The 23,859-nt window shown below is 32.1% G+C and overlaps 2 protein-coding genes and 2 long non-coding RNA genes across 5 annotated transcripts; all 4 read right to left on the bottom strand.

Annotated features, from left to right (window-relative positions):
• Positions 1 to 3,245: 3,245 nt before the first annotated feature.
• On the bottom strand, positions 3,246 to 8,429 carry LOC137821048 (uncharacterized). Its single transcript, XR_011082734.1, has 2 exons — positions 8,343 to 8,429; positions 3,246 to 3,766 (listed from the first exon to the last, which is right to left on the bottom strand). It is a non-coding gene; the product is annotated as an uncharacterized lncRNA (long non-coding RNA).
• On the bottom strand, positions 4,566 to 5,261 carry LOC137821047 (uncharacterized). The gene is made up of 2 exons (XR_011082733.1): positions 4,934 to 5,261; positions 4,566 to 4,825 (listed from the first exon to the last, which is right to left on the bottom strand). It is a non-coding gene; the product is annotated as an uncharacterized lncRNA (long non-coding RNA).
• Positions 8,430 to 13,429: 5,000 nt separating the features above from the next.
• On the bottom strand, positions 13,430 to 14,896 carry LOC137821078 (F-box/kelch-repeat protein At5g43190-like). Its single transcript, XM_068625495.1, has one exon. The coding sequence runs from the start codon at positions 14,783 to 14,785 to the stop codon at positions 13,553 to 13,555; it is 1,233 nt and encodes a 410-aa protein (XP_068481596.1). The 5' UTR covers positions 14,786 to 14,896; the 3' UTR covers positions 13,430 to 13,552.
• A 1,252-nt stretch (positions 14,897 to 16,148) lies between these two features.
• On the bottom strand, positions 16,149 to 22,719 carry LOC137821077 (uncharacterized). 2 transcript variants are annotated; one of them, XM_068625492.1, is made up of 9 exons: positions 22,194 to 22,719; positions 21,875 to 22,034; positions 21,726 to 21,787; positions 21,312 to 21,406; positions 20,565 to 20,678; positions 19,701 to 19,766; positions 18,653 to 18,750; positions 18,019 to 18,437; positions 16,149 to 17,748 (listed from the first exon to the last, which is right to left on the bottom strand). In XM_068625492.1, exons 1-9 carry the CDS (start codon positions 22,531 to 22,533, stop codon positions 16,553 to 16,555), a joined length of 2,550 nt encoding a protein of 849 aa, XP_068481593.1. In that variant the 5' UTR covers positions 22,534 to 22,719; the 3' UTR covers positions 16,149 to 16,552. The 2 variants fall into 2 exon arrangements, with proteins under 2 accessions (XP_068481593.1, XP_068481594.1); XM_068625493.1 differs by having other exon boundaries at positions 21,312 to 21,395; positions 22,194 to 22,687.
• Between the last annotated feature and the right edge of the window lie 1,140 nt (positions 22,720 to 23,859).

The following is a 23,859-nucleotide window of genomic DNA, read 5'->3' as shown; positions in this document are numbered from 1 at the left end:
CATTCAGATGAAATAATTATTAGAAATAATCTAATAAAGGACTTTAAGATTTGTTCAACAGCAATACAAATAGCTTTCTACTAAAAGGCAATATGATAAATATGAGTGTATACCAAGCATTTGTTTAATGATTACTATAAAAAAAAAAATTTATGAACCAACATTAAAATATATCATTCACATAGTCTACTTTCCAGTGAATGTAAATATTTAATTAGTTATCGGAGTGTATAAAAAAGAACTAACTGTAGAAAGTAAAACCATTTTATTGTAAATAACTATACAATTAAAAGAATAAATGTTATAGAATATCTACAATAATGAGAATCATCTGCCAAGAAAGAATTTCTAGATTAGTTTTCCAACAACAATCAGTATTAAAGGCAATACATCAATCATGAATAATTTTATAAGAACCACTACGATTTTGTTATAATCAATTATCATATTTACAAAACATCTATGTAATTCAATGCAAAAATAAATATAGCAATAAAAAATACAAGTATATTATTCAAAAACATTTGACAAACACCGATCAAAACAACAATTAAGGGAAAAAGATAACTAGACTAAAACGAGCATTTTTTTTATTTTTCCAAACTTGTACATACTCCGAATGAGAGCTAATAAGAGCTGGAACCTAAGAAATTAAGTTGTCATGAGCTGCCGTTTCAAGTTGAACTTTCACATTCATGTCGAAACTAGCGCTCAAACAAATCCTATTCCAAAAGGATTGTTGTTAACAAAGGATATCCAATTAAAATTGGATGTACTTGTATATCATACAAAAAAAACTTCTATAAAGGTAACTTAACTTCAATGATCATATTGTTCGGTGATCAACTATCGCTCTTGCTTAGACACACACAACTCTCAGATGTGCCTTCCTACTATTCAACCAATAAGAAAGACTACAACCATTCCAAATATATGACATAAGAAAAATAGTGAATGGAAATGGAATAAAACCTAAAGCATCACATTAAGTCCAATAATCTACCGTAACTGGGGGTAACAGACAGTCATAGTAAGTCTTCACTGCAACAGATAATCAAATCATCAGGGTCATTCCAAATACTGTTGTTTGTCATTCTCATATTGGAGATAGAACTAAATAGAACAAAAACATTCCAAACACTGTTGGTTCTCATTCTCATATTGAATATATAACTAAATAAAGCTCTCATATACTGTTGTTTTTCATTTCCTCATTCTCATATTGGAGATAGAACTAAATACAACTCTCATGTTGGAGATCATTCCCATATTGGAAGATATGAGAGATACTATCAGATAAAGGATGCGGGTGAGTCATATTCAGAATGTAACCCACAACTACTAAAAACAATAGAATGCAATACAAAATCAAATTGTCCAATGCTCTTGATAATTTAGTAAATGAAGTAATACCTATGCAAATGACCTTTCAAATTTGCAACACCTAAGCAAATCCAAAACTAATTCAGTACTATAAAACTAAAGATCAACAATTCTCTCTTTTCAATAATTTCAATTGATGCTCTTGATAATTTAGTAAATGAAGTAATACCTAAGCAAATGACCTTTCAAATTTGCTCCACCTAAGCAAATCCAAAACTAATTCAGTACTATAAAACTAAAGATCAACAATTCTCTCTTTTCAATAATTTCAATTGCACCCACCATGTAGGTCAAATTTCACGATGAATCCAGGACTCAAAAGCTATGAGAAGCCTAAATTACTCAGAAAAGTACAAGTTTTAATAAGAAAAGAGTAAAAATGCGGAAAAAGATGCATATGGGGCAATAGAGAAAGAAGCAGAGTTCACTGACAACAGAGAAACAGGACAACAAACACAAACTATTAATGGCCACGATATTTTTCCGTATCTTTTTTTTCACTATTGATCCAGTACTTCATATAAGTTGTTAGAAATTCAAATCACTAAGAATTTAAAAAAAAACATGACCCAAAAGCTGAAAGAAATGATTTAAGAGAAGTTAACATTTTATAAACCTGTTGCCAGTCACACTACAGGGTTAGCAGTGAAACCAACCAAAACTTAGAATCCAAACAAGAAGTTTAGTCATTCACAAATAAAGACATAACAAATATTAGGGTAACAAAACCTAAAGCTTCACAGATCCCTGGCTACTGTTTCAACATCCTACCTCACATATCAGTCTCGAAAAATATGCTCAATGTACAAAGTTTCAAATAAAAGGGAGACATCTTCACTGACCATTGTATTATTATTAACCTTTAATGTGCTGGAAAGGAATCAACATAATCACAGATCAAACAGCTAGATTTGATAGATTTCATTAATCAAACAAGAACTATATTCAAATTTATGTTTTTTAATCCTCAACCGGAATCCTGCTTAAACTCTTTTGCCTGTTACAATTAGGCATGAAATCCCACTCTGCAAGATTATCCAAAGAATAATTAGAAAAAAAAATAATGAATGCAAAAGATAAAAAAAATCTAAAGTTTCAGGATTTCCATGTTTCCCAAACATATGACACACATCCATTATCTCCCTGTAGAGGACAAGAGAAAGCTTGGAGAATTAAATCAAGAAAACTAATATCTATCTTAAGAGATTACAAAACGGTGTTACAAGAAACAATTCCAAGTACTGATGGAGAGAAACAGGTTGGCAATGCAACCTTTATGTTTGGTGATCAAGTCCAGAAAAATTATATTATAAGACCAAATTAACAAGCTTCTCAGATTGAAGAAGATCATTAAGGGATTAAAATTGAGAAATATAGCAATCAATAAGATGATCAGACCAGTAAAGAGTATAAGATCATATCCAAAATTCACAAGACAGCCACTGCTTTTACAACCAACCACAGTAAAAGTCAAATTCTCCCCAAATTCAAGTGCCTCTAATACTCTTATAAACCCAGAACGCATCCCAAGCCTATGAGAAACACAAATAAGTAGGAAAAGTAAGAAAGTTGTTTGATAGCAATGAACACAAACAAATGCAAGTAGAAGGGAATGGAATCAATCCTCGAATGAATAACCACGTCACTTCCAAATAACACAACCCAAGACTAAATACGATAGCTGAGAAGTAAGAAAGAAACTAGACATAAAACGCAGTCTAAAGTATCAAGGATCTCCTTCAGGTATTTAGATATCTTACCTCACATCTGTTGCATGTCTTTCGTGTACACTTGCGATTTTAATCCTCAACCAGTCTTACATGCTAAAAAGGAAAGAACACAAACGAATCAACACCTAGACATAAAAAATTTAAGAACTATATTTAAACTTAAGGAATTCAAAAACCAGTGGAGACTTAGTTGCTCATAAAAGGCTCGATAAGACACAGGTCATCACACAACTAAACAAAACCCTGCTGCAGACAAACAAATCACAATCAAATATTAATGTATGGTGATTAACTCCGGCTCAACACATAAGAAATTAGGTTATCTTGAGCAGTTCTTGTTTAATTTTCAACTTCATGCAGATGGTAGTGCTAAGCAAATCCGCATTTCGCTGGCTCACGGAATTTTGCAATTCACATAAGTATCACATTTTGCTACGGTCTTCATTGATGATGCAAGGGCTGAGATATCTGTTGCCGAGAGTCATTTTACATAACAGGTCACGTGACCGGCGAGACACATCCCTTGAGTGCCTCACCTAGCCGCTTCAAATTCCTTGCACATGAAGCGTCGGGTTAGTGTTTTGTTGAGAGAGAAAACACTATCATGAGCTGCTGTTTCAAGTTGAACTTTCAGATTTATGCCGAAACAAATCCTATTCCAAAAGGACTGTTGCTAATAAAGGGTATCCAATTAAAACTGGATGTACTTATCATATAAAAACTACCGTATCTTGAAAACTGCTAAACTATAAATTTAATAGAAAAAAATACAGATCCCAAAATCAGAGATACATCACCAGATCATGTTCGTTACATGAGCTGTCCCACACAGTTCTAACTCTATACTGCACAATAAATATAAAATACATACAATTTGTTTCTCGATCATCGAGTAAATTAATCTTCAGTGTGCAAAGATATTAGCTGTCCCAAAATCCAAGACCAGTATGGGATTAAAATTGAGAAATATAGCAATCAATAAAATGAGGTCTCAAAATTGAGAAATATAGCAATCAATAAGATGAGGTCTCGTATCAGTAAAGAGTACAAGATCACCAAAATTCCCAAAACAGCCACTGATTCAACAACCAACCACATAGTAAAAGACAAATCCTCCCCAAATTCAAGTGCCTCTAATACTCTTATAAACCCAAAACGCATCCCAAGCCTATTAGAAACACAAATAAGTAGGAAATGATGAAAAAGAAAGAAAAATAAATAAATAACATTTAGTGGGTTTCATTAAAAAATAAAGGGCTCTATAAACTTAAAAAGAAGAAAGTTGTTTGATAGCAATGAACACAAACAAATGCAAGTCTAAAGGAATGGAACTCAATCCACAAATAAATAACCACATCACTTCCAAATAAAACATCCTGAGAACGTAGTGAAACTAAATACCATAGCCGAGAAGTAAGAAAGACACAAAGGTTGTTTTGACAACAAAGGAAATGAAAGGAAACGAAACGAAACACTGTTATTAAATGACTCCGTTGCTGAGAAAAATATCTGAGTGTGGAATAGAAAGAGAAAATAAAATCGTTGACACAGGTTTATAGTGCCTCTCATGAAGAGGTAAGTATTCTCAGTCCACAAGTTTATCCCTGAATAATAGCAGCAAAGAAAATAATAAATGCAAAGAATAAAACCTAAATTTCCACAGGGTCCTGATCCATGTTTCCCAAACCTAGAACCACCCATCCATCTCCTCCCTGCAATGACAAAACCAACTGTTCAAACATTTAAAAAAATACATAAGGTCCAACTATGAGATTTTTAACTACAAAAACTTAACTATACGCTATTGAAGCAGGAATTACTGTGGCTCCTAGCACCAGACTTGCCCTCATATCGATCCTCGTTAAGGGTGTTAGATTGTACTAATTCTAATTACCAAACTCAATGAAACCGATATTGTTATTTATTGTCACTACCTCCCCATATCATGATTGGACAATTTGCGTGTCTGCTGCTTTTCTTGGATGTGGTACCGTTTCTCAGGCTCCCTTTCCGGAATCTAACCCTAATTCTTCGTCACCCGTCACCACCATGGTAGGCCACTATCCTACCAATTTCAGAATAAAATTGGAAAATTTAAATGGTAGGATGCATGTTGAAATTGATATGGTGAAAGAGATCAAGGTTAACCTTTACTATGAATTAACTCTATATCAACTATACTATTTTTAGTAAAGAGATATCTTCAAGAAGGATATGGAGTGAATAGTTACACAACAAATATAAATTAATTGCAGGTTAAGGTAAGTTGTTTCATAATTTCGTTCCAAACAAAGATCAATTGTGAAAGCATACAAGTCATATATCAGCAATTTACATTCGTCCTTTTAAAAGAAGTTAAGAATAAGGATTACCCTCCACACAAAAATAGAATTTTCTTTAATTTAGCAGGACTAGTGTCACTGTAGGACTATATATTTAATAAAGTGTATGTATAAAATGGTTTAAAAAATTTCTAAAAGACAAAAGATGTTAAAAAACTTATTGACCAAAAAAATCTTACTGAAATAGGAATTGTAATTGAATTTTGTGAATTCCTGAAATCAAAGTATTTATGAATGTGAACCTACTAATAAACATTGCATGACTGTAAAGTTAAAACAGGCTCACTACACTCTTTGCTTGCTTTTTATCATGACTGGTTAAATAAATAAAGAAAGCACATAAAATAATGTTTTTCAGGAAAAGATTTAGGAATCCTTTGGTTCAAATTAGAAAACATAGAAAAGATTTCCAGACAATATAGGGTGAAAAAACATATCAGTGACCCCTAATAACTGATGTAAGCTTCTATTAAAAATCACAAAAGAAAAATCATTCTATTTTTTTAAAAAAATTAATAATTCCAGTAACCCATTCAGATAAAAAAAATTATTAAAGATCTACTTGAAGGAAGTATGATAAATATGAGTGTATACCAAACATTTGTTTAATGATTACTATAAAAATATTTTATGAGCCAACATTAAAATATATCATTCACATAATCTACATTCTAATGAAAGTAAATATTTAATTAGTTATCGGAGTGGTGAAGAAAGAACTAATTGTAGTAAGAAAAACCTTTTTAATTTAATACTGTTGTTTAATATTTAATACTGTTGTTTCTCATTCTCAAGAAGTTTAGTCAGTCACAAATAAAGATATAAGAAATGTAAGGGTACCAAAACCTAAAGCTTCACAGATCCCCTGGCAAGTGTTTCAAATAAAAGGAAGACATCTTCACTGAGCATTGTATTATTATTAACCTTTAATGTGCTAGAAAGGAATCAACATAATCACAGATCTAACAGATAAATTGGATAGATTTCAATAATCAAACAAGAACTTTATGTTTTTTAATCATCAACTGGGATCCTGCTGAAAAGGAACTAACACAAGCAGATAAACAGTTACATATGATAGATCTCTGTCATCATATCCAATTAAAACTGGATGTACTTATCATATAGAAAAAACTACCGTATCATGAAAACCGCTAAACACTCAATATAAATTGAATAGAAAAAAATACAGATCCCAAAATCAGAGATACATCACCAGATCATGTACGTTACATGAGCTGTTCACACACAGTTCTAGCACTATACTGCACACTAAATATAAAATACATACAATTTGTTTCTCGATCATTGAGTAAATTAATCTTCAGTGTGCAAAGATGTTAGCTGTCCCAAAATACAAGATCAACAAGGGATTAAAATTGAGAAATATAGCAATCAATAAAATGAGTCTCAAAATTGAGAAATATAGCACTCAATAAGATGAGGTCTCGTTTCAGTAAGGAGTACAAGATCACCAAAATTCCCAAAACAGCCACTGCTTCAACAACCAACCACATAGTAAAAGACAAATCCTCCCCAAATTCAAGTGCCTCTAATACTCTTATAAACCCAAAACGCATCCCAAGCCTATTAGAAACACAAATAAGTAGGAAATGATGAAAAAGAAAGAAAAATAAATAAATAACATTTAGTGGGTTTCATTAAAAAATAAAGGGCTCTATAAACTTAAAAAGAAGAAAGTTGTTTGATAGCAATGAACACAAACAAATGCAAGTCTAAAGGAATGGAACTCGATCCTCGAATAAATAACCACATCACTTCCAAATAACACGTCCTGAGAACATAGTGAAACTAAATACCATAGTCAAGAAGCAAGAAAGACCCAAAGGTTGTTTTGACAACAAAGGAAATGAAAGGAAACGAAACGAAAGGCTGTGATTAAATGACTTCATTGCTGAGAGAAATGTCTGAGTGTGGAATAGAAAGAGGAAATAAAATCGCTGACATAGAGGTTTATAATGCCTCTCATGAAGAGAGGTTTATAGCTCTTGCTTAGACAATGACAAATACAGGTACCTTACAACTATCCAACCAATAAAAGAGATTGTAGACATTCCAAATCGAGCACATAAGAAAAATAGTGGATGGAAACATAATAAAACTACAGAGTAAGTCCAATAACAAAGAAAATAATGAATGCAAAGATTTTTTTTATCAGCATAATGAATGCAAAGATAATAAAACCTAAAGTTTAACTCTATCTCCATCCACTGTTTCCAAAACCTGATGCTCATGTAAAAGCTCAAGAAGATACATGGTGATTTGAGAAAACTAATCTTCTAAAAAAGATGACATGACAAAGTAAAGAAACAATAAGGTAAATTCATAAATCCAAAAATCAAGGGAAGCCACATATTTAAAACCAAGGGCACGAAGATTACAAAAAACACTTTGAAATACTATTGTAGAGAAACAAGTTCACAGTTAGGTAAATCCAAAAACATTAAATAATAAAGAGCAAAATCAGCAAGGACTAAGATTAAGAAATATTGTTAACAATAAGATACAGTACTGCTTCCATATCCTATCACAAATCGTGAGACCCCAACCCAAAAGAAGTAAATAGAGCTATCCTGCAGCCAAAAACATAATACTTCACATCATGTCCTACAGCCAAAAATTCAAGAAAATGAACTATCCTGTGCAGGCAAAAATTCAAGAAAACGAACTAAGCTCATAATAAAAGGAAGAAGTTTAGAAACGTTACGAAGATGAAGATGCAGATAAAGACTATAAGAAGACTTGGATCAATTGGCCTTTCCAAACTATTATGTTTTTCATTTCATCCATGGACAAAACAAATCTCAAGACCCAGCCACCAGCAGAAAAGGGATAAAGGAATTTGATTAAAAGATTCAAAACTCACCTTCATCACATAAAGAATCACATTCGGAATTGGTGTAAATGAATTTACTAATCATTCTTGCGTTCTTCAATCCAACAGAAGAATCCAACAGAAGAGTAAATGAATATACTTATTGCGTTCTTCAATCCAATCAGAGCGTAAATGAACTTACTAATAGGTTTTGCGTTCTTCAATCTGACAAAAGATGGATCGCAAACATCAAATAATTCGACAAACCTTAGACTTGATCAAGAAGTGTGTGCCCGAAACAATACTTAAAAAAAATCAATAACATAGCAATTTCAACAAAACTCAATCACCCACCGAAACAATACCAACAAAACTCAGTTAACGGAAACTCAATCACCATACTCTACAAAGATCTTGGGTATATATAGAAAAGGAATATCAAGATTGACGGCTGAGATTACGCATGGATGGAAAATTGGACTAATCTATCTAACAACTTGAATAATAATTTAACTATACTTTATATAATAATCTAACTAATAATGTAATTAATAATATAATTAATAATTTAAATAATGATCTAACTAATGCTCTAAATAATAATATCAATAATAATCTAACTAATAATTTAAATAATAATATAACTAATTAATAATTCTAATTGTACAATTAAACTCGTAATCTATGTTTACATAATAACTTAACTAATAATCTAATTAATAATCTAACTAATAATTCAAATAATAATCTAACTAATTAACCAATTCTAATTTTAAAATTACAACTAATAACATAACTAATAATTTAAATAATAACCTAACTAATAATCTAACTAATAATTTAAATAATAACCTAATTGTACGGGTCAGCCATGATCGGGTCAGGATCCAATCATGTAAAGTATGACTCTTCTATCGAATAAGCTCGGGCCTAATAGAGATTGTGCACTCTATATATCTTCGGTCTAAATGAAGACAAACTCAATAAGACCAAAGAGGTTGGGTTTGACAGGTAGCGCGTGTGTTAAACATCATGCACTAAAAGAAAAAATAACCTAAATATTTGATACAACTGAATCAATTAATTATATTATCTTTTGACACGAGTTCGGTGGAAAAAACCAAAGATGATATTATGTGTATCATCACCCCTAAAATAAAGGAGAATATACTGATAATTTATGATGTTGTTACCAATTCGTGAAGAAGGATCAAGGAGTGTTATTAAAAGACTTTGAGATCTCAGACAAAGGTAAGCACTATTCCAGACAATACACAATACACACTTGATCGTTTGAATCTTGTCAACATGTGAAACTCTTTTTCAAGCATCTCAAAGTTGCATTATTGAAAGATCGATCTGAAAACCACTCATGGATCCAACCCATAATTGTTGGCAAGAACACTAAATAATTAATCAATTCTAATTTTACAATTAAACTAAATTTAAATAATAACTTAACTAATAATCTACTTAATAATTTAAATAATAATCTAACTAATTAAATAATTATAATATTACAATTAAATTAATAACTTAACTAATAATTTAAATAATAAGTTAACTAATAATCTAATTAATAATATAACTAAAAATTCAAATAATAATCTGACTAATTAATAAATTATAATTTTACAATTACAACTAATAATAAAACTACTAAGCTAGTAAGGGAGGTGCACGCGGAGGATTTGTAGGTGAGCTTCCAAGGTGGCCCAGGTATGCGAAGGTGAGGAGAGACCTTTGAAATAGGACCAACTCGTTATATCACTGAAAATGGAATGAACAAATCATATAAAGTATAAAAAACGAAAACAACACAACAAGCGAAGATAAGTACTAAAAGCGTAGAGAGGAGAAAGCAGCAACTTATTATATACCATACATAAACGGAACATAGATACGTATAATATTTAAAATATATGATGCGAGGATACGAATATATATATTATATAAATTAAAAATAAAAATTTATGTGCATAAGTATGTTTTAAATTTGTTTTTGGAACAGAAAAATATTTTTCATGACTGGTTCAAAAAGATTTATTTCTTACTTTTATAATCTTAATAAAAATTTATACAATTAATGTATTTTTTTTAAAAAAAAAATTATGTTAGAACCGTACTATAATTGTCAGAAATTCAACAAATATTGTTTGAATTTGACATTTCACGGATACGTGTTCTACAAATGTTATACGAGTATCCGACACCAACACACTATTTAAGAGAAATGTCTGAGCTTCCTAAACAACAACAAAGAAAAAAGCAGCAACAAAGAAAAATTACAACAACAAAGAAGATAACACGAAAAAAAATATTACAAATTACAAATAAGTAAACATATAAACTACGTAAATTGTTGTCTAGAGGATAGACTACAGTTTTTTAATACAATTGTCATTTATATTTTTCATTTTTAAATAGGCAACGTTGTTATAATAATTATATTTTTTTTTGTCTTAATTCACAAAATTGTAACCTTATTTTGTTAAAGGACAGATTTATCTGAACTGAAATATAGATATCATATACATTTTTTGCACTAATATTACTAGAAGAAGTACTTATTCTTCTACTATAAATTATAATAAATATATAATTTAGTTTTCTTTCATCCTCTAGTATTATCCTCCCTTAATTTGTATATTTAAATTATTTATTTAAACTATTTTTAAGAAAGTCCATAATTAAAAATAAACTTATATAATGATTAATCTCAAAAACATAATTTGCATTTGTGTATCTATTCTTTTATATAACAAGAAGTATAGTCCCTCCTACCTGATCGATCCATTTTTTAAGTAAAGTGGTATTTTAAAAATGCTAGCCATAATTAAAAAAATAACATGGTACAAGTTAGAAGAATTTTTTTTTTTTTTTTTTGTCTTGTTATAGATATTTTACTGTCCACTAGAGAAAGATTAGTCTTAGTCTTATCCGTAACAACATTGACCCGTTAATTTTTTTACACCGTAAAATTTAAACACAATTTTTTTTCAAAAATTTGTTTGAAGTGGTCAAATGAAAAGAAAAATATTTCTTTTAGCATATTACATCACAAATATTTTTTAACATGTTCAACCAGAAAACTTATATCAAATAATCTGTAAATTTAAAACAATCCAATTGAAACACGTAAATTTCTTGCTTCTCTATAATTAAAATTATCATAAACTATAAAATGTACCCAACCACCAAATTGACCAATTCTACATATAACATGTTTCATAACTTCATTGTAGCTTCATTATGAAATCAATCTATAGTATTTTAATTATACAAAATTCTATTAAACACATTTTACTCATTAATTACTTGTTCTAACCAGATACAGCATCAAACACACATAATGAAACTAACTATGCATTTTGTCAAGAACAAATTTTATGTCAAAATGACTACTTTAAGCCTCCAAATGAGTTTAACATTAATTGTGACATATAAATACACCATAAAGCCATCAAATCCCAACTTTAGTTAAGTATACATTTCAATTTAAAACTAAGTAGAAATAAATTTAACTTATTCGTTTCCCTTGTCAAGTGATAGAGATGTCCTAAGATATTAAAAGATGTAAAACTACTAAGAACACCAATCACCTTAAAAACATTAAAAATCTAAGGTTACTTTTTATAAAAAGTCATCTTCTCATATAACAAAACTTGTGAGATATCTACATTCACAACAAAAATTAAATTTTTTATAGGGCAGATAAATTTACTCTATCAGAAATTTTAGTACGTCAGAAATGATTACACTCCATCATCATTTCAGTGACAACATCTAATAAAAAAAGAAAGAGAATATTTTTTTTTAAGAAAAGTAAATAAAAGGTAAAAATAATGGAAATATTTTTTTTAAAAAAAAGTAAGTTTTGAAAACAAATAGTAAGCTGTTAATATTCTAATTTGTATACTCATTATAACTTTGAATTTTAACCTTTATTATATTTTAAAAAAAAATTACTAAAAAAATCAAATCTTCTTATTAAGGTTAAAATTTTGTAGAAAAATGACAAAAGTAAATAAAAAAACATAAACTGGTATACAACAAGAAGAAAGATACATATTTTTAAAGAGTCTTATCTCGTTCAATAAAAAAAGGTTTATAGTTTTAATTTCTTTACTATAGGCATGCAAGAAATTGAGTAAAAAGACTTATTCATTTATTATTGATTTTCATATATAATTTCGTTATTTTATAATTCTTAATCAATTAATTATAAAATAATAAGGAATAAATTTTTAGTTTTTTTAATGGATTATTTAACTTATAATTAGTTTTTTACAATTTTTATTTTTTTATTTCTCTTACATTAAAATCTTTTATGTTTACTTTATTTCTAATTTATTTTCATTCACTATATGTTTCTTTTCACAGTTTTCACCCACTATGTTTTTTAGCTATTTTTCTTGACGAAAAATTTAATTAATAGGTGTTTAATTTAATTTATTTGAAAAAGAAAAGTGTTGTTAGTTTTATGACAGCAGATCCGAGATGGTGCTTAAAGTCTTGATGTTTGATAAGAACATGTATAGAAAAATTGTTTCATAAATTTGAGTCAAGCATGGCGTGGTTATTACTTAAACCTTTCTCTTAAAAGTTGTATGGTCCTACAACTGTGTATTTATATAAAACAGTAATAATAATAATAATAATAAATGTCAAAGTCCTTAGTGTATCCGTTGACATTTTCTACATATTTTAGATTAAATAAAAGGATAAAAGGTTCATTGTGGAGTCTATTCCGCAAATAAAAATTTTAAAAATTGTTGGAGGAATTAAAAAGTTATTCGAGTGATTTAAAATAATAGATAACTTTAAAAATATGAAAAAAGAAGGCATCAGATAAAGAAATAGACCAAGAAAGCTTTTAAAAAAATTCTTCTATTAATTAAAAACAAAAGAAAAAAGCATGATGAATACTTGCATATGATCGCTTTGTTTGAGTAAAATGAGTTGAGTTAATTGATTGAAAAGAAAGTTTTCAAACATAAGTGACTAAGAAAAGAAAATTAGTGATCAACAGTATGAAGAAAAGATATTTCACACTACCATGCATTTGAACTGTTTGTAATATTGCTTGCAGTAAAGCAGATGAAATCAGCAAAATCAGATAGTTTGAATTCCCAAAGTTATCACAGAAAACTCTCATCATTATTATCCAACATCCACAACAAGAGATGAGTTCATGAGAATACAAATAAAGAAGCATCGAATCGAAGAACTATGGTACTCATGTAACTAAACAAGGTAACTCAGACGGAAGCATAGAGCTTTGGAAGAAAAGAAAACCACTTGAAACCACAGGTAGACTTCAGAGGCAAATAAGGACACCTTGGAAGCCAATCCCAACTTCTCCTGGAAACACTGTAGTACAATATCTCTGGCCACATGTAGCAGCAAACGCAGATCATACCCTCATGCCAGAAGCAATAAACATGTTCATAGTTATGGTAACAAACCGACACAAATTTTCTGCACATAATCTCAGGCAGCGCCGCCATTTCCACCCAAACCCCTTCACCCGTTAATTCCCACAACTTGATACTTCTGGAGATTCCATCGGCTCCAACCCCACCGACCAAATACAATTTTCCCTCTCCATCGTCATCACTGACCAGCCTCACGAAAGTCAGTTGCTGGGGCAACTCAGCCACGTGCCTCTCCCACTTCCCACTCTCCAAATCCAAACGCACCACGGAGAACGGCTCCGGGGTGGTGAAGTACAGTCCCCCGTGGAAGAAAGTGCCCTGCTGGTGACAACTGTCGCTGAGGATAGCATCGAACCCCTCGAAGCGCTTCCACGAGAGGTGGTTGGAGTTGTAGACAAAGGCAGTGTTGGAGGTTGACTTTGAAGAAAGAAGCACTAAGTTGTAGCTAAGAGGGGTGGTGACAAGAGCTAGGTGGGTGAAGTGAAGAGAGTGAGTTGGGGATTCGATCCTTCTTGAGGTCTTTGCAAAGAGGTTGCATACGAGAAAGGAAGAGGAAGAGGGGTTGAAGAGACAAAAGAGGCCACCGGAGGAGGATACAAGAGAGAAGGAAGATGAGAAAGGGAGAGAGGGAGAGATGGTTAGCCAAGAGGAAAGGTTGGAATCGTAGAGACGGAAGTAGAGAGGGCACTGAGGGTGTGAGAGTAAGAGAAAGGAAGAGAAGGGTGAGGAAGAAGAAGAAGAAGAAGAAGATGATGATGATGATGATGATGATGAAGAAGAGTGTTTGGAGACAAAGGAAGGAGAGAAGAGAAGAGAGGAGAAGGCCTTGCAAGTGGGTCTGAGGTTCAAGAGAGTCTTGAGAGGGAGTAACAGAAGTATGTGTTCCACAACATCAGGAGGTAGTTTGCTCCAGACTCTGGGGTCCATTGTTGTTGTCGAGGTGAAGGTTGTTATGTCCTTCATTTCATCGGAGTTTCCGAATGAATGTGGTGTCTGCTGTAATAAAGAGAAGAAGGAGTTGACTAAAACAAAAACAAAAGCTTCAGGTACGACCATCTTTGTTTTTTTTAATTTTAATTGGAATTTTAGTCTCCATGGTATTTGTCATCAGAGTGTATATTAAATTTTGATTACAGTCTAACAATTTATTTTAAAAAAACATTTTTGATTGGAATAGAACTGTAATGTTGACAATTGTAGCTTGCTTATGACACAGCTGAAGACATTTTAAGTTATCTAAAGTAGGAAATAATTATGGGGGATCACTGAAGTGTTGATATGCAATAACGATATGTAAGAAGTCTACAAGTATGGCTTAGATTGCAACTTATATTAAGCTTTTAGGGAAAATCAAGGCTTGATTTCATAAAATACATTTGTTTGGAGAGAAACAAGAAGTTTTAATTATTATTATGCTTTTGACTAAAATGAAGTTTTGCAATTGATTTCAATGATTGAAATTTGTAAGAATAGTTGGATATTTTATTGAAGAGTCAAATATTACAATTACTGTTGTTACAAAGAAAAAAAAAATCAAAGATAAAAACAGAGAGACAAGCAATTAAGTGTATGGACTCGTGTTTTCCTCCTTTCCCTTGATGCAAAAACTCGATCATGTTGGACAAGTGGTTTTGCGCATTTAAACATGCAATTATGCGAATCTAATTAGTTGGGACTAGTTTTTGGATGATGAGAAAACTATAGCTATTTTAAGTTAATGGAGTAATTTTGCTTGTTAAAATAAAATTATATTTTAAAAAATTATATTCCAAATGAAATTAACACAAATTTTACCGGAAGACTCGACACTCTCTTAAATGATGTATGTCAGACATATTGGATACCGACACTCGTAGGATAAGACAATAAAGTGTCCAATTCAAAAAATATTTGTTGAATTTCTAACCAGTTTAATATAGTTTTAACATAATTTTAAAAAGGAGAAATATATTAATTTTCTAAAAACTCAAACTTCTTGTTTAAATTTTTATCATGATTATAAATTTAATTTCTTTATTGTGCCAATTTCCTTTAGTGCCAATTTCCTTTAGTTAATTTACATCTTGACATATTTGTGTATATAAATCTTGACATATTTGTGTATATAAATCTTGTGTTCCTGTGTCATACATTTTGTATTTCTGTATCCGTGTCTATATCCGAGTATTGTGTCCATATCAAAGTTTGTGCTACACAGCTTTCAATTCTTTTAACTATGTTTAATATAATATTAATGACATCAATTAGGGAAAACTAACATATAATTTACGTTTACAAAAATCATAGATCGTAAATTGGCTAAAGGAAATTATATGATTGTTACCTTCTAAATGAAAAGAACATCAAAGATAAATTGCAAATCCTTGGATTGCACCTTAATCCGGACTCGGTACAAGTTCACTAAAAGGAGGAATACGTAGAAGAATTAATTGCTCATCGTTCGAATGTAAATTAACAACAGATGAACACCATTACACAATTATTGTGTTGGGAGTTATGCGTAACTGTATAAGGAAATATTGGCTAAAATACACCCGAATCTTTCTTCTAAACAAAATTCAATTCCGGGTGAGGTTAAATTAAACATTACAGACATTATACTGTTGTATGTAGAGGAAGTTGGCATCAAGATTGCCGACTGCACATTCGATAATGCCACACTATGTATGAATCGTGTAGAACAATCTATGCATCTCATTGAACTTTAACCCTGCGACATAAAAGGTTTCGCATGTAGACAAAAGCCAAATGGTTGGTTACCGAGCAGATGCATGAATATGGTATCTTGGCAAGTAAGAAATATGAAATGAGTAACTTATGCGCTTAAAAACCGCTCACTCCAGAGAAGTGCTTCTTCATGGATCGGTCCTTCTGGTGGTGATTGTTTCTTCCTCCTCCTCTGCCCCTCCCTCTCCCTCTACCTCTTCCTCTACCCATTTGGTTATTCCCATCCACCTCAGAATCATCAGATTGTTGCACAGGCTGCTGATGAGATGCAGCAATCTGTCTTCCACCACCTTCCTTCCTACCCCTACCAAAAGATTTGCCCGGAACCCCACTGCCTTCCGTTTCAGAAACCTGGAATTGGTTATCATCCTCCTTGTTGGAATCTGTCAACTTCTTTACTGCACCAAGAGGAAGGTTTCCGCCTCGTCCAAGGCCATGTATTAACTCTTTCTGAGCTTGCGTTACTAGTGAAGCTTCATCAGAATTTGCAACTGCTACTGCACCAGCCACTTTGTAGCTGTAATTCTTACCATCTTTGACATAGTACTGTGGTTTTTTCCTAGAGCCCCATTTTGAATCAGGGACATCTTTTACCGAGTTTCCACTCTCTGTTGCCCACGATTTCCCTGATTTTGAATTTATTTGGGCACCAAGTGTCTCATTTTCTTCTAATCCAGAGTCCGCTACACTTAAACCCAAGTCATCAAAAGAGTCGTCATATTCATCTTCATATTCATATTGTAAAATCATAGCAGCAGTTTTTGAGGTATCTTTCTCGTCCTTTTTATCCAGAATACTGACATCAGGCAAGTCAGCTTTAGATTTCCTTATAAATTTTCCTAGTGAAGCAGTGGATGACATCAATGACCCCTCCGTCTGTTGCTTCCCCCTGACAACTTCTGGATTTGAGGATGCTGACGTAGAATCAATTAATTTACCTTTTCCTTTATCATTCCCCACGGTGGTAGGCTTGGCCGGTGGCAATGTCTCTAGCGAGGTGTCCAGGTTCTGCAGATCTTCATGAAGGGTTCCCTCTAAAATTCTTTGAATAACCTCTTCTGGATTCTGGTCATAAACCTCAAGACACGCAGCTAAATATCCTTTACCGTAATCAGGGAACAGGTCCCTAATTTGACTGATGTTTGACTCTGCAATTGCAGCATCTTCATCCGTCAGTAATGATTGTTTTGGCACAGGGGCTGTAGCAGAATATGGGTCCTTATAAATCTCTTTCACCGAACTCATCATCCCCGATAGATATTGAAACTGTTCATCATCAATGAATATCCATCCTGTATCATAGTAACTGAATTAGAAAAGGAAAAGGCCCAAGCATATGCTACATTGCTAACATAATGAAAAAATGAAACGATTTAAAATATAATTTTGAAGGATCAGATAGATCTAGTTCCACTTTATATCTTATAGGGGAGAGATGGATTAGCCCACTAAAAAATTTGCTAGATCAAGCTTTTTACCATTAACCATACTAAGCCAAGCAATTTATGCTACACAAATATATGAAAGAGATTATACACTACTACTATAAAAATGATCATTACCACTATCCTTTAATCTATCAATCCTACTCAGTATATTGAAATTTCTTTCAACATCTTGAAGAAATGTTTCCTTCTGATGGCTTTCCCGAGAATGGGCTGATACAGAATTGATATCTCGAAATGTTTGAACCAGAATATCTGCTCTGATGACTGGGTCCTCTACATTGGCAGGAAACATCTTAGTGGCAGCTGGAAGAGGGAAGCTATCTCTGAACACTTCATCACTTAGATAGCACAAGTGCAATAGTTGCCAACCAAACTTTACCAATCTTATTTTTAACATCTTCAGACTAACCAAGATATTAGATGATGTGGCATCATGTTTGTCAGAAAAAAGCATACGGAATCCCTTTTGCAATGATGGAATTAGTGAATCATGCAATCTCGCAAGGAGGCTCATCAGTTCCTCATTCCCATAACTAAACAAATTACACAGAACAGAAAAAAATCAAAGTCTTGAAGAAAATTTTTAAATTGGCAAATATTATTAATTTATTCTATTTAGATAAATTAACCAACACAAATATTTTACGCATGATACATCAGATGCAATGTTTGATAAGTCATTTCCCATGGAAATTTATCACATTCTGTCTTCAGTCTTAAAAATTCAAGTTTCAGAGGTAAAGGATACCTCATTTCAACTGGACAAGAAAAGAATACAGCTGCTGGTCCGTATGAACTAACAAAAGAATCCATTGATACAATTGCATCATTTATAAAGTCCATCACCTGTAACAAAAACAGATGGCATCATCATTATGCTGCATATTTAGAACAACTACATATATTGTGGATAAACTAAATGCTACATTAAAAACTAATCTACCCAATGCCAGAGGCTCTTCACTACACAAAGGTATGGAGGGAAGTAGTTGTACTCAATTTTCCCTTTAGATGTGCTGAGATACTGTTTCTGGGTTGAAGCCCATGACTAGTGGGTCAATAAGGTGCAACTTTATCATTTACACCAACACTCGCCCTCAATCTAAATGCTATATATTTTTAAGAAATTATGTCAGGGAGAATAGACAATTGCCTGGCATGTCATTTGGCACAGCAAAATTCTACTTCAATAGCCTTGAAATATGGCAGTAAACAGTAATTATTGTCTATCAAATATCTGACATTGTAGAAATAAGGCTTTATTAGTGGGATAGGGAAAACACTATTTACAATTAATTTGCTGTGGTTGCTGTGGTCAATGCCATAAATTCAAAGTTTCTGGATTATCCCCGAGAAGGTTGCTGGGATTGGATGCAGTAGCAGGTAACTTCACATATAATGGGGAGTAACTAGGAAAAGAAAGGTATTCCAGAATCTAGATGCTCAACTCAAATGCTTAAGAGCACCATGAGCTGGTCATTCCCATACCGCAGTTTTAAATGCTACATATTCAACTGTTTTGACTCCACCTTTTTTGCAAACTCTATCCAGTTGCACTTTCATGCTGCCTTTCCATAGTTGTATTTTTCCTCTTGACTCTTTTCCAAAAAATGGATCATTAAAAATGGGGAACATAAATCCACTCAACTTTCTTAGTGAGACTAAGCCAAACAGTTATCTCGATGTAGAAAATTACAAACTTATAGATACAGAATTTGAATATCTGTTTTATCACCCTGTAAAAGAATATTGGGTATTTGGGCTACAATTCAGGGAAAAAGAATAATGTGACTCACCTCCAGCAGATCAGCTTGGAGAAAAGCAGCATTGTGGTGATCGAGATTTCCAGAAGAAAATAAAACCTGTACATAATCCCCAAACGAAAGCTTTAATTTTCATTGTAATTTCCTCCTTTATACCATAATTATGCACATGAACTTTCCATCAAGATTTAGACATTCAGTCACTTATAAATAGTTTTCTGAAAAACATTTCTATCCGTTAATGCATTCTACATAAGTCAAATAACTTATGGAAGGAAGAGAAAGAAGGTCTTCGGGCACATTATTGGTCTAAAGGATGTTCAAAGGGAACTCAAGAAGAAAAGTGAAGGAGTCAAGCTTAAATACTATATCTTCTAACCAAAAAATGATGAATTAATAACTTAAATTTATAAGATCAAAATATGCATGTTCTGTGCATACATCCAAATAATACAGAAACAGTGATGTATGCACATGGTACAAACCAGTTTTCTCAACACATCATCCAACAAACTATTGTTAATTATGTCTCCGCTAAAAGTCATTTCCTCTCCCCACCTTTTCTTTGGTAATGTGTGGAGGCATGTGCCTGCCTAGATTATCCTTTTGTTGTGTTGAAAGTATAAATTCTAATAAAACAATGAAGAAGCTCTTCCGCATAATATAAATAATATGAAACAAAACAGTTTGTTGGACATCAAAATTAAACTTATCAATTTAACAAATAATATGATTCAATACGTAACATATACTTTTCATAACAAGAGCAAACAAAATTAATATTCTCACCAACAAAAAAACTTTAATAGCCAACTAAAAGACAGTAAAAACTCAAAGCAGAAAAAAAAGCTATTAACATTATGGATATTCAGTTTCACTTTCAAATTACAAGAATACCTCCAATGATGAGCTGCAACGTTCATGCATTGTGCTGACAATTCCTAGAAAATGGGATATTACTGCAGTCAGATTATTATGGAGCCAAGGTTGAGCATTCAAGGCATTTCTGACCTGAGACAGTCAAAAAGAGAAAAGTAAGAAATGAAAGTGAAATGCACAAAAAGGAAGACCTTCAATTCCACAACAAATTTTACATAGAACTGCCCCTTAGATTGAGATGGCTACAAATAAGAACATAAAATGTGTATGGGTGTAATGCAGACAAAATTAAAATGTCGGATTAATATCCTTCTATATTTTTCTTAACAAATTATGTAATAGGACCCTTCCAGAGAAGGTATAACTCAGGTAAACCAAAAAACTCAGAAAGACAAAGTGTAAAATAAAACAAAGAGCAACGGAATAAAGCATACTGGTTTACTTCAGGAGAGAGGAAGAGAGAACACCAAATACTGTCATGCATTCTATTTCACAAGCAATAAGGGAAAACATCTTAATGAACTTCATCTATTATTTTGAGCAAATAAACCAAAAAAGAAGTATCAAAGATATAATCATGTATCCCAGTGCCTAAGGCTCCTCACTTCACGAAGGTATAATTATACACAGCCTTTCGGTTGCATATTCAAAGAAGCTATTTCCTTATTCGAGCCCATGATGAACTGGTCACCAAGGCATAACTTTACCGTTATGCCAAAGCTCATCCTTATACCAGGTAATATACTATTAAACAGAAATTCTTACCAGTGATCTTGTCAGTTCTTCATTTTCATGATAGTATATGGCACATATATCCAATAACTTTGGCAATTCAAGCAACTTTTTCTCCTGCAAAAGAACTACAGGCAAAATTAGTGAACAACGGTGAATCACAATACAAAAAGACAAAATATGAGGTAATTACTCGACAAGAATCCACAATGGAAATAATTTTCCAAACACTTCCTATTTCTTGTATACAAATAACATTTCTAAAACAGCACAAAATCATTGTTCCAATGCGAGTTCAATCTCTGCCTGGGCCAAGACTTACAAATGCACACAGTATGTATGTGCGCTGTCTTAACAAAGGAATTAGTAATAAAAAACATGTAGTGGTCACTCAAACAAAAACGTTAATATTGTCCACAACCTAAAAAAGGTCAAATGAGATCCCACCTCCATGGTCTCTCAAACTGAGGGCATCGGCCGGTCGAGCACCGGGGTCTTTATTCGAAGAACTGCAATGCACACACATTACAAAAAATCACAGATAAAAAAAAACAGAGTCCAAAACAGAGCATCACTCCAACTCATGAGAAACTTACATGCGATACAATACCATGAAAACGCGGCGACTCAAATCGCGCTCCCCAACAATAACACCTGCAACAATCCCTTTCACCCCGCGATGAGGGAAATCATACCACCTGTTTCTGAATTGCAAGAAGCTGTCCAAAAACTCATGTAAGGAGGTGTCAGCAGCCACTGCAAATACAAATACAATTAAAAACATCAACACGAACTTCACACAAAAATTCTAAACGTAGCACATTACACAATTCAATAGCAAGTTGAATACTCTCAGTATTACATGGTTTGATAAGATTAGATTGAGAATGAATGAAGAATAATTGAGTGAAGTACCTTGTGTCCAGAATTGCTTGGGTTTGCACTTGAGCAAGCGCGACAAGTGTGTGTTCAAAAGATCCACGACTCTCTGAGATTCGAGGGGATCCAAGGCTCCATCTTCGGCGCCAAGACCCGCCGCCACGGCCTCGTCTTGTGGTAAGTATTTAACAAAATTTCCATTCTGGGCTCTGTTTGGGGCTCCGCTAGTGGTGGCGGGGATTGACGGTTGGGTTTGTCTGAGGGAGGTTGAGAGGGTTGGGTTGGGATTTTTGGGGACATAGTTGTTGTGGTAATGGGTTTTGGTGAAACCCTTGTTGTTGTTGTCTTGTCTACCCTGACCAGATCTATTCGACATTTGAATCGAAAAGGATCGAACGAAGAGACGTAAGAGAAGGATGGCGATGAAGTTTTGGAGTAAGACTCAACTCGCCGCTTCAAATACAGAAGGTGAAGTCACTGTTGGGTTGGGTTCAGTCCAGAACCTGGGTTTTGTTTTGTTTAAGTCTAATATATGTAATTATCAGGTGCTGTTTTCTTTTTTTTCTTGGAATTGCAACAGTCATAAGTATTATTCATTATCTTGGAATTCCTAATTTTGATAATATATTATTATATTACATTGTAAGGAATTGCGTTTGTGACTGATAGAAGTGAACTATGTAAAAAACGTTAATTAAATTACTTTTGATTTAAAGTTTTGATTATATTAAGGATATTTTTGTATAATATACAAGAGGGTGGATTTTATATTTAAGTGAAGAGAGATAACTATGTTTAATTGAGAAATAAGAATAAAATTTTGGCTTAACCTATTGGATATTAAGATTAAAAAAATAGAGGTGCACTCAATTAAAGAGAGGGGGTGTAAGTAAAAATTAAGATAGAACAAAAACCGTGGACTCATGATCTCTGGGAGAGTTTTTAAAATTTAGTTTAAGATTTTAAGTTTAATGTTAGATGTTGTTGACTAAGTTTGATTTTCCGAAAATTCTGTTAATATATGAAACTGAATGTTAAACTTAAACATGAATAGTTTTTTTTTCTTTTCCATAAAACGAAATACATATTACACTACAAGAAAATAAACTAAATAAAAAATAATTTAAAAAAAAAAATAATAATTAGTTGTTTTAGTGATTAAATTAGAGATCGTTTTAGGTAGAGACTACCAAAATTATTGGTTTCTAAATTAGTTTCTATTATTTATAAATAGTTTATAAATTAGTATCTAATTAGCTACCAGATTTTAACTACCAATTATTTAACAATCAATTATTTTTTATATTTAAAATTGATTTATAATTAATGATTTTCTTATAATGTTAAAATCATGTCATTGTTGAATGTTGGTTATATTATTTTGATATGGCTATCTAGGATAGAAGTTTGAATTGGTATATTTGATAACAAGGAAGAAAATATGTTACATTTTATTTTTTTTGGCTGTGGACTAAGAAAAGGCTTAAGTTATATAATGAAGTAGAAGTGTTTGGTTCAATCAAATTTTTTTTTTTATTAGAAAGATTTGTTCTTTCATCTTTCTTATTCTTTTTAATACTTTACTTAAGTAATATCATACCATTTAAGTGAAATATAAGAATTTTAATTATAAAAATTTGTATTTAAATGAAAAAATATTACTTTAAGTCATGAGGCTCAATTTTCTAGCACCATTTACACT

The sequence above is a fragment of the Phaseolus vulgaris genome, chromosome 9 (assembly GCF_000499845.2).
Source record: "Phaseolus vulgaris cultivar G19833 chromosome 9, P. vulgaris v2.0, whole genome shotgun sequence".
Taxonomy (NCBI): domain Eukaryota; kingdom Viridiplantae; phylum Streptophyta; class Magnoliopsida; order Fabales; family Fabaceae; genus Phaseolus; species Phaseolus vulgaris.
The sequence above is the reverse complement of the archived record's forward strand: the minus strand, read 5'-3'. Positions and strand labels throughout refer to the sequence as shown.

Coding starts and splice junctions, on each gene's coding strand:
- LOC137821077 (XM_068625492.1), bottom strand. CDS start 22,533: ATGTCGAATAGATCTGGTCAGGGTAGACAAGACAACAACAACAAGGGT. Junction 21,788..21,874: donor TTCATGGTATTGTATCGCAT/GTAAGTTTCTCA, acceptor TGTGCATTGCAG/TTCTTCGAATAAAGACCCCG. Junction 18,438..18,652: donor TCTTGTCCAGTTGAAATGAG/GTATCCTTTACC, acceptor TAATTTGTTTAG/TTATGGGAATGAGGAACTGA.
- LOC137821078 (XM_068625495.1), bottom strand. CDS start 14,785: ATGGTCGTACCTGAAGCTTTTGTTTTTGTTTTAGTCAACTCCTTCTTC.